The sequence below is a fragment of the Pelmatolapia mariae genome, linkage group LG17 (genome assembly GCF_036321145.2).
Source record: "Pelmatolapia mariae isolate MD_Pm_ZW linkage group LG17, Pm_UMD_F_2, whole genome shotgun sequence".
NCBI lineage: Eukaryota > Metazoa > Chordata > Actinopteri > Cichliformes > Cichlidae > Pelmatolapia > Pelmatolapia mariae.
In genome coordinates, this window is record NC_086242.1 from 37381764 (window position 1) to 37391613 (window position 9850).

At 41.7% G+C, this 9850-nt stretch overlaps 1 protein-coding gene across 1 annotated transcript; it reads left to right on the top strand.

Moving 5' to 3' along the window:
* Positions 1–919: 919 nt before the first annotated feature.
* Positions 920–5507, top strand: phlda1 (pleckstrin homology-like domain, family A, member 1). Its single transcript, XM_063500463.1, has 2 exons — positions 920–1572; positions 3059–5507. Exon 1 carries the CDS (start codon positions 1081–1083, stop codon positions 1531–1533), a length of 453 nt encoding a protein of 150 aa, XP_063356533.1. The 5' UTR covers positions 920–1080; the 3' UTR covers positions 1534–1572; positions 3059–5507.
* The last annotated feature ends 4343 nt before the right edge of the window (positions 5508–9850 follow it).

The window sequence follows — 9850 nt, forward strand, 5'->3', positions numbered from 1 at the left end:
TGCCTTGAATATACCTGTTCTTTGGGAAAGTGACTTGTATTTCCTTCATTTATCCTGTTAAAGTCTCATTGACATGAAAAAATTTCTTTTGTCAAAACAGATTTGGCCAAGAGTGTCAGAAATTCTGAATAACAAATATCACAGCAGTTTTATAAATGTAATTTAAGGGACCAAAAAAGAACTGGACTGATCATAATGAAGCCATCATACTTGAAAAGCAGGTGATTTCTTTGTGTTATATATAACCCACTCATTATGATTACCAACAAAAGATACTGAATAACAAAACAAAAAACACAAGCCCCAGAAATTACTTTTCAGACTACACTGGGAATGTGGCCTATGAAGTGCTTGTTCCAGCAGATGGCGCAGTTGTGCAACATTTGAAACCATGTCCCCTGGGGAGTGTGGTTTGTAATGGAAACTGAACATGAGCACACAAAACCCCACACAAGAACCAAAAGGGCAATTGAATGGAGAGTAAAGGGCAGCAGTAGTGATGCAAATGAAAACTGAATGTCTGTAAAGCAGACTGCAGGTGCTTACTGTCACTGTGATTCACTTGGAGGGCAGTGAATCTGAGTGAGAAATCAGACTACAATAATTTGCCTGCGTTTAAGTCTAGGCGGTGTTACCAGTGTTTATGCATGAAGGAGAAATCTCAGCTCTGCGCAGTGCAACTTAAAGCACCCCTGATGCGTCTGCACATACTGATTAATGGCAGGCTTTCAATCTCTTCTTCCATACTAAACTGGAAATACTGACGTTATCAGTACTCTGCTTTGTGCTCATCATCCCAGGAGGCTGGATGTTACTCAGGGGGGCGGTGCACCTCTTCAGACCCCTCCCGCCCCCAACCCACCTCTCTCTCTCTCTCTCTCCCACACACACACACACACACACAACACACAAACACCGCAAGCAGACAGGCAGGCTGGCAGCCTTCTCACTACAGCCAGCGCTACTTGGAGCCGCAGTCACAAGCAGCATCCCATGCCTTTCACCTGCTTGGGAGTAAAACACGCGTCCAGTCCGTGAAGCAGCCACGAAGGGCAGGAGCACCGAGGCGTCCGGGTAAACATGCTGGAAAACGGGAGGAAAGTGTTCAAGGAAGGTCTGCTGGAGAAACGGAGCGACGGGCTGCTGCAGCTCTGGAAGAAGAAACACTGCGTCCTGACCGAGGACGGCGTGCTGCTGCTGCCGCCCAAGCAACACGACCACCAGCAGCATCACGGCGGCGGCGGGGACGCGGGCAAAGTCAAGGAGCTCCACTTCGCCAACATGAAGACGGTGGACTGCGTGGAGCGGAAAGGTAAATACGTGTACTTCACGGTGGTCATGACGGAGGGGAAGGAGATCGACTTCAGGTGCCCGCAAGACGAGGGCTGGAACGCGGAGATCACTCTGCAGATGGTCCAGTACAAGAACCGGCAGGCGATCCTGGCCGTCAAGTCCACCCGGCAGAAGCAGCAGCTGCTCGTGGTGCAGATGCCCGGACAAAAGACCGTGCGCAGCTCTCCGAACGTAGCGTGACCTGCGGCGAGTCCCGCGGACACTGGTGCACGATTTGCGGTAAGACAGCTACAGGAGAAAGCGGTGGAGGGGGCTCCCCCGGGTCCGCGGACCACCCGGGGGTACCCTTTAAATTAAAAAGCGTTTATCTCCTGGATGTTTGAACCAAGAGCAGGGACGCGTGTTTTACTGTCAGTGGTCCAACTAATCCCACGAAACCAGGATTTATTTTGGTGAAACAAAAAAAAAAAGTTTAGGAGCCCCCCGCGCGCTTTAGGCCTCCTTGTACCCCCCCTCGTGGAGGTGAATTCGCTCGCAAGAAAAGAGACTTCGACGGCAGGTTTGACATTTTATAAAAGGGTTTCTCACCAAAACTTACCTTTCGCTCTGATAACCGTAAAATGAAATGATGCCCCTGACATAATTACTTACAGTTAAGTAATTCCGACAATTCACTTTATCCATACATAACCGAAAGACTCGTATGCGATTTAAAAATTAGTCCATCTGTCTAAATCTAAATTTAAACTAACTTTAAACTGGTGTAAAGGTTCATGCACTAAAGTTTAACCTCCTAAGGCCCGAACTCTTCCACGACATGCATTTCTAATTTCTCTTTGATATTTGGGCATATTGGGGCCCGATGAATGTAAAAACAAAGAATTTCCAGATTTTTTTTTTTACCTTATTTTTGTTTTTAAGACAAATATGAGACACAAATGAGGATATTCATTTAAAATTTTGATAGAACAGTAGCAGTATAATGTCCTCGTAAGTGGATATCAGCCCATGTAGAGCAAAATTGAGGATTTTGGTCAAAATAACCAAAAATGTGATGTCCACATATGTGGACGGCAGGTCCTAGGAGGTTAATTAAAGCTAAAGTGAAACATCGCGTGCCAAATTACGCGTAGATATGCGCAGACTTTGCAGCCGTCAGGCGTATTCGTGAAGGTGCGCGCACACATGACGTGAAGGCCACAAATGCGTCTTAAAGTGTTCTGTAGGAGCAGCTGGACGGAGCACGTGCAGCTTTTGGTCCAGTCAAACACTCAAACCCAGCCTGAATCAGCACAGATGTTTGTTTTTCCCAATTCACGGTGAAAAATAATCAGCATCAATTACCAAATATGGCACAAACCCTCTTACTGAAGAGTCATTAGAGTGCATTATCCTTAGTGTAAACCCAAACCGCTATTAAAACATATTCACTGGTTTTGTAAGAGGAATAGATTTCAAAAGTGATCCTTCCTCCACAGTAAATGTCCATAGATCAGGATTTTGCTGTTCTGTGGTCTTAATTAAGTGCAGTGCAGAGGAGGAGACTGAGGACATTATTTGGGGATTATAGCATTTGCTGATGCTAGTACTGTTAGACTATGTGACAGCAGAAAAACTGACTAAGGATAAAGTTTTCCCTCAGCAGAAATATGACTTTTTGTATATTTTGCTATTTGTGTGTATTTCTTTCTTTTCCATGCAAAAGCATAATGATATAAATAATGCATACACGCGCAATAGCCTGACTAACTGATTGCATCTGCAGGTTAACTGGACACTCAGCTGGTGGATGAATCTGAACCCGAGGTGCAGCTCCCCCTGCCGCTTCCCCACCGAGCCTCCATTCTCCAGGAGAACCCCTCTTCCATGCAGTGGTTTCCACAGACCTGCGCCTCGCCCTTTTTCAGTACAGAGACTTGTTTCACAAAAGACTCATGGACAAAAAGCATGTGAGAAAAAAGAGCTGTGTTCTACCATGCGATGGGTTTATCTCTTATTTATTAGAAGTGTATATATATTTTCTATAAAAATGTTACGTTGTTGATAAATGAAAGAGGAAGGAGTGGCTTTGAGGTTCATAGCCTACAAGGCCATTGCAAATAAGCTTGCATATGTATTAGGATGGATATCGTAGGTTAGCCAAACCAGTTCACTATCAGTAGAATGTGTCATTGTCCATTGTTTTATTTTTCAACTGAACCAAAGACTCATTTCAAAACAATTATTTTTTTCTCTTGTGCAGTGTTATAACTCACAATACTGAAGATCTGTAGAGAGTCTATAAGCTGATATACCTGCTCAGTATATACAAACATTATTTTCCGCTCTTCATTTGTATAGCGGCAGTATATGGGAGTGTTTTACGGTGTAAATCGATCATAATTTTTTTTTTTTTTTTGCTGCATTCATAGATACAGAAGCTATCTGATATCTTTGCTTTATATGAGTCTTAAAACTAAAGAAGATGCTAGCTTATCACACTTAGTTGGTTTTCAGTGGTTACAGAGCAGAGTTTAGTAACAGCAGAAGATTATTAGTGCAAAGTAAAGTGGATGTGTGTGTGTGTGTGTGTTACAACACCAGTTTGCAGAATCCGAGCTGCAATCTGAGACAGGTTCAGTGGTTGTGTTAAATCTTTTCTGGCATGGCTGAAACACAGAGAAGGGAAACTTAAAGAAACAGCAGACAGTCCCAATGTTCTCAGAGTTGTGTGGAATCAGAAATTGTAAAGCTTCTGTTTTTGAGTTTTACCGTCCTGTTAGGGGCCAAGCGAGTCTTTTCAGAGAGCTCATGTGGCTTTTAAGTTATATTAAGTTTCTTACCAACTTCTGAAATTTCAGGTTCATAGGAAATCCAAGTCCTTATTACTTGGCGTATTAAGTGACTTTACATAAGCATGATTGGGTTAATAGTATTACTATAGTGATTGTAGTATATCTGTATGAACCCTACCTCCTCCTTCAGGGGCGGGCCGATCTGAACGAAACTCTGCACAGACATCGTCACTCATACAGAGATTATTGACATTTATACATTAAAAAAAAGACCTATTTTAAATGCCAGGTCTTTTGATTTTCATATTCATAGTCTCCCCAAATGCAATGTTACCTTCTCCGCTTGCAATTTGTTTCATGTGTCACGTTAAACCTACTTGGCCCGTGTAAAACTTAATGGTCATCAGAATTTGATTCTTTCAGAAACTTTGTTCAAATCACTGCTAAAGACGGAGAAATTGAAAAAAGTGCTGCAGGCCCAGGTTTTGAGTTGTTCACTGTGATACTTACTATCAGTAAGTAATGTATCAACAGGCATTGTAGTTGTACAAATGTTTCTCTAATGTCCATGTTGCACAACAAAATATTGTGGCATTTAGACCTGATAGGTTTTGTTTTCCCAGTTAGCTGTATTTTGATAGGAGTTTGTGAATTTAAGCTAGCCAGCCATCCAAGTAAAGCTAAAGCGCCGTCATTCGCTGTGCTAACAGACATTTATCATGACCACTGAGATTCTTTCTGTCTCTGTAGCAGCTCTGCCTTTGAGAAATGTTTGTAAAACCACAACACTCGTTTGTAAAGTTTTAATAGGCATGACATACTTTTCATGTGAAAGCAAACAGACTGATAATACTTTGAAACAGTGTGGTACATGGCAACATTTACAGGGACATGCTGGGTAATGGGCTCAGAAATGTCCTTTATTGGTTTTCACGATGGAGGAATATCGTGCTGTCAGGAAACATTTTATCTCACTGTGGCTCATGTCGTTTCCTGTTAGCTGGCAGTTTCCCTCTGCTATCCCCACTTGCCAGCGTATCACCGGCAGACCAGCACATGTCTCCGTGTTGTTGTCATCTCCCACACAGGGTCACAGCTTTGCCCTTTATCTAATGCAACTGGTGTGATGCTTCTCTGACATTCCTTCCTGTTGCCATCATTACACACACAGTTATAGCTGTGCCCTTTGTAGCCACTGTTCAATTTCTTATTTCAACGTGAGATCTATTTTCATACCTCGATACAAGATACATTCCATTAAAAAAACAAGAAAACAACAAAAAAACAAAAAACAAAACCAAACTCAGTCTGTTGTCTCCTGTGCTTTCTTCTCCTGTAGCGGCAAATGAATGAGCCCTGCAGGGTCTTTTCCGTGACCTGTTTAACTAGCTGCTGCTCTGTCCGTCTCCAGCCTTTCAGTGCTTTACAACCCCTGAACCTCTCACCCCATGTTTCCTGCTCTAAAAGTAGAAACCACAGAGAGAATTGGGTTTCACTGGCAGTTGTCACTGCTCAGATAAACTGAGCGTGTAATGTCAAAAGCGCACGTGGCTCCAGCTTCTCCTCTGTTCAAAGCAGAGTTAATTTCATTAAACATGGTGCATGTGACAGGCAGCACTCTCTCCAACACAGGAATGCTGGACTACTCTGTGTGACCCGTGTCCTTCATTACCTGTTCTACTTAATGTTCCTATCAAACAGAGCAGAAGCTCTAAGGTGAAGGCTAAATATTTTTTTATTTCCTTGATGATCAGTGCTACAAGCTGTGACAACAGCAGTACAGGCAGAATGGTTGCGTAATTATCAAAGTTTGTGACATTAGCCATCACAGCCCACTGGTCATACCAGGACAAGTTTGGAACAGCAAAAATGCTTAAGTTAAAAGGTTCTGTTGCTTCTGAGCCAAACTTGTACTTTCATTGTTGTTTTTGGCAATTTACACATTATTCTGAACAACAACTTTGAACAAGAAGAGATAGAAAAGGGTAACAAACTCAGTGTTTGGCAATACTTATGGATACAGTTTTGAAAATGCTCAGTTTGCTGAAGGAAAGAATAAAGTTTAACAAGTATCCAGAATGAGCTTTCTAGTTAAAGAGGTCGCATTGTTAATTTCCATCCAGTAACACATTAATTCCAGAGTTTTACTATTAACAATAAGTGCATCACAGTCAATGGTAAACGTTTTCTTTTTAACCTAACAAAAGTGGTTAGCTTCTGTGTTCATATGTAGCTCTGTGTTCAGACTGTCCTACAAAGCAGAGAAAGGATCAACAAGGATACGATTACAGTTCTTCCTGTTGTTGGCGACCGTCCAACATGGCAGCCGGCCCCTCTGAACTAGCCGCGGCAGCTGCTCTTCAAACAGTACTTAAGAAGCCTCTGTAGTTCCGTCTTGGCATGTAGGATGACCGCTAACTCATTCCTCACCGTCAGCGGCTCTCTTTGATCTGGAGTATGACGTGGGGGACTTGTGACAGCAGGTGCATGTGGCTGCGAGTGATTTAGGAAGAGCATCTAATCCAAACTTGTGGGGTCCCTTCGGGATACTCCGCTGCCATTGTTCCACCACCGGGCTACTCACAGGAAAGGACAATTAAAAAAAAAAAAAAAAAAAAAGTTTCTTCTGTATCCAGCCTATTTATCAAGATGCTCACTCAATAATCTCCAAACAAGAAGCTGATTCAAAACAAGACTATTTTGGGCGACTGGATTCGGGCTTATCCTTTATGTCAAGTCCAGAAGTTAAAAGTTGACTGCGTATTACAGAGATATATATTGAATCAGTATATCAGTGTCACGTTTTAATTCTCTGTATTCTGTATTTTCCTACAGGTATCCCGCACAGACAAATATGGGAATAATGAATAATTTCAGTTGTGACAAAAGGGCTCGAAACGGAACAAAATCACGCACATTGTACTGAAACTTGAAGCTCATCTTTGGTGCTGATGGAAGTTAATTCCACAGTGAGCGATTTCATAAGACCCTTTTGGATGAATAATACAAGTTTTAAGGTGTTGCACAAGCAATGCAATAAACAATGCAGCATAACAATTTAAGAATGAGGAGAGTAAGACACTAAACTAACTAATTGAAAGTCTTTATATATTAAAAAAAAGAACAGCTAATAGGATTTAAAGGTAGAAACTAAGCCAGCAAGTCTAAGATATTCAGGTCTAGTTCACAGACAAATATATATATGTTTAAAGGTTGGTTTCATGTCCGACCACCTGCACAGGTTAAGATGGATGAAGACAGTGCAGGATTTTGTATGTTAAATTTGAATGGAGCCTACTTGTTTCAGGTGAATAGCAGCTTTCATAATTTGGTAGGTGATGCTGTGATGAAGTTCAGCTGGCAGACATGCCTAGAAGTCTTTATCCCCTTCCTTTCTATAGTATAAACATGTAAAAAGAACATAAACTCATCACTTAGTGTGTGTCTGTGTGTCCTTATCTGTTGCATTTAGTTTGTGTTGGATTTTCTGCCTACAACGCTTCAAGTCTTAAAAGTACATTCTTTACGAGATCCCTTCCAAAGCTCAGTCTTATATATTGCATTTGGTGCAGGTACACTCTGGCCCTGGATCTTTAAGCAGACCATTTGTATGTATGCCACAATACTGGCACTCAAATGGTGCATAAAAATTGTCAGGCCTTGTTGATTTTATAGTAGTGAATTCATGTGTCCATAAATTGCAGAATATTCTGGGTAACCAGCAACCTTCCCTGGATCCACTATTATATGATTAGGCTAAATGACTTTGTGAGAACTGCAGTACAAGAGTGCCTCAGGCAGTCATTGATCCTCAGACTGCATATCACTCATGTACAGTAGCTTATACTCTTGTTGAGAAAGTAGATTTAATTTAACCTAAGCTATAGTTCAGGTTAGCTTAGTATAGCTTAGTATTCTAAATTGGTGTGACCACTTTAAGTTGTTACAAATTTGCTACATTGTCTGTGTTTTACTTTAGCAGACAGTCGGGGGTTGTCTGCTCCTGCCACCAACTCTGTAAGGAAACACAGTTCCAGGTGAGTAAAAGCTGTGGAACTGTGTTTCTGATCACCAGATGAATTTACGTCTATTAGTAAATTTGTTCCCCCCATAATGTTCTTTAGCTATATTTGCTATTATCTTACTGGAAATGGTGGCACTGGTTCCTGTCCACAAATAGAGTAAGTGACTTGTCACACACTCCGATTCTTTTAGAGGGTCAGGGTTGCCAAACAATATATGCCAGTCAGTGGTTTTCTTTACTCCCACTGGTTGTGGCTTCAATTACAGCTGCTAGCTGAAGGTAGTTTGACTCAGTACCTGTTTAGTTTGTGTCGCGAACAATTATGTAACCTGTTTTTGCTACAAGTCACTGAGGCTACATCCACACGTACACGGGTATTTTTGAAAACTGAGATTTTCCCTTTTCGTTTAAAAAAAAAAAAATCCCGTCCACACATGCAGTTTTGAAAAAATATCTCCGTTCCTATGTAAACGCTAAAAACAAAATGTTGGCCAATCAGAAGTCTAGGAGCCTAGGAGGGAAAGAGTAAACAGGGTTTTGTACCCTCACAAAACCTTAAGTACTTCTGAAAAGTTGCCTAAGTGCCAGCTCACCTCCACTGCTGCCTCTTGTGGCCCCGTCCAAAAATGAGGGGTCCTCGGTGATGAAAAAAGGATTATGAATAGGCTCACATCGGAGGACTCTTTTTTCTTCTTCTTTTAAAAGGAGTCTTTTTTTTGTTTTAGTTTCTGGGTTTTCCCTCTAAGCTGCGCACGTGCGCAATTGCGCACTGCTGGCATGGTCTCTGCGCACAGAAAATCTGTGTTGCGCACAAAAAAAAATCTAACCTGATTTGAAATTAAAATTAATACTTTAACAATTCTGTTTTGCAGTGTTAGTCAGTAAGTGACTGGCTGCTCCTGTATGGGATTAGAACGATGCCACCTTATCCCATAGTCCAGCCAATGATGCGATTTACATTCGTATATATGCAGCTAATCAACGTCGTTGACAGGCTATGACAGCGTCCTTATGTGCCGACACCGGTGTTTTAGCTAGCGAAGCGGCGTGGCTGATGTGGAGTGAAGCCACGTTAATGACAACGTGTACAACCATTGGAGATGTGAGCAGGACAGACGGAACAATTACGGAAAAAGTGTGGACTTTATACCAGTTTTTAAATTGTGTTGATCGGCCACGTAAAACCAGAGTTATGATTAAAAATATCTGCAATGTTTGGTTTTCTTCCTGAATACTGTCGTTGTTTATATTTACTGCGGGAAGAAACGGTAAAAACGGCGTTTTATAAGGAAAAAGGCTCGAAAGCCTGTGAGCAAAAACAAACTCCTCCCACCTTTCCTATTCGTCCAAAAAAGTACCATGTCGACCAATCAAAAAAATGATATGGCAACGTGACATCTAGTTGTTACGAAACTGGGGGAAGTTTTAGGAGTGACGGCGGTGCTTTGAGATGTGAGAGATTTGAGACGTTTAGCGCAAATCTTGTGTAGTTAGTGTGTAGTGTAGTCAATAGTTTTGTTGTGTGTGTCAGAACAATGAGGCGACTGCTGAATGTTACAGGTGTTACAGGAGTGATACATCTCCTGTTGTCAGGCCTGCAGGTATCAGGCTGCTGTTCTACTTTATCTAATAGTGGACAGAAATTATTTTTTGGAGTGGCACAAATAATTTGTGTGGCATCAGATTTGATGCAGAACAGCTGATTGTTCTGTAAATAATTTGAAATGTTTATTTAAAAATGCCTTGGCTGTATTTAAAA

What these genes read in the sequence shown, in the direction of transcription:
- phlda1 (XM_063500463.1), top strand. Translation starts at nt 1,081, where the DNA reads ATGCTGGAAAACGGGAGGAAAGTGTTCAAGGAAGGTCTGCTGGAGAAA.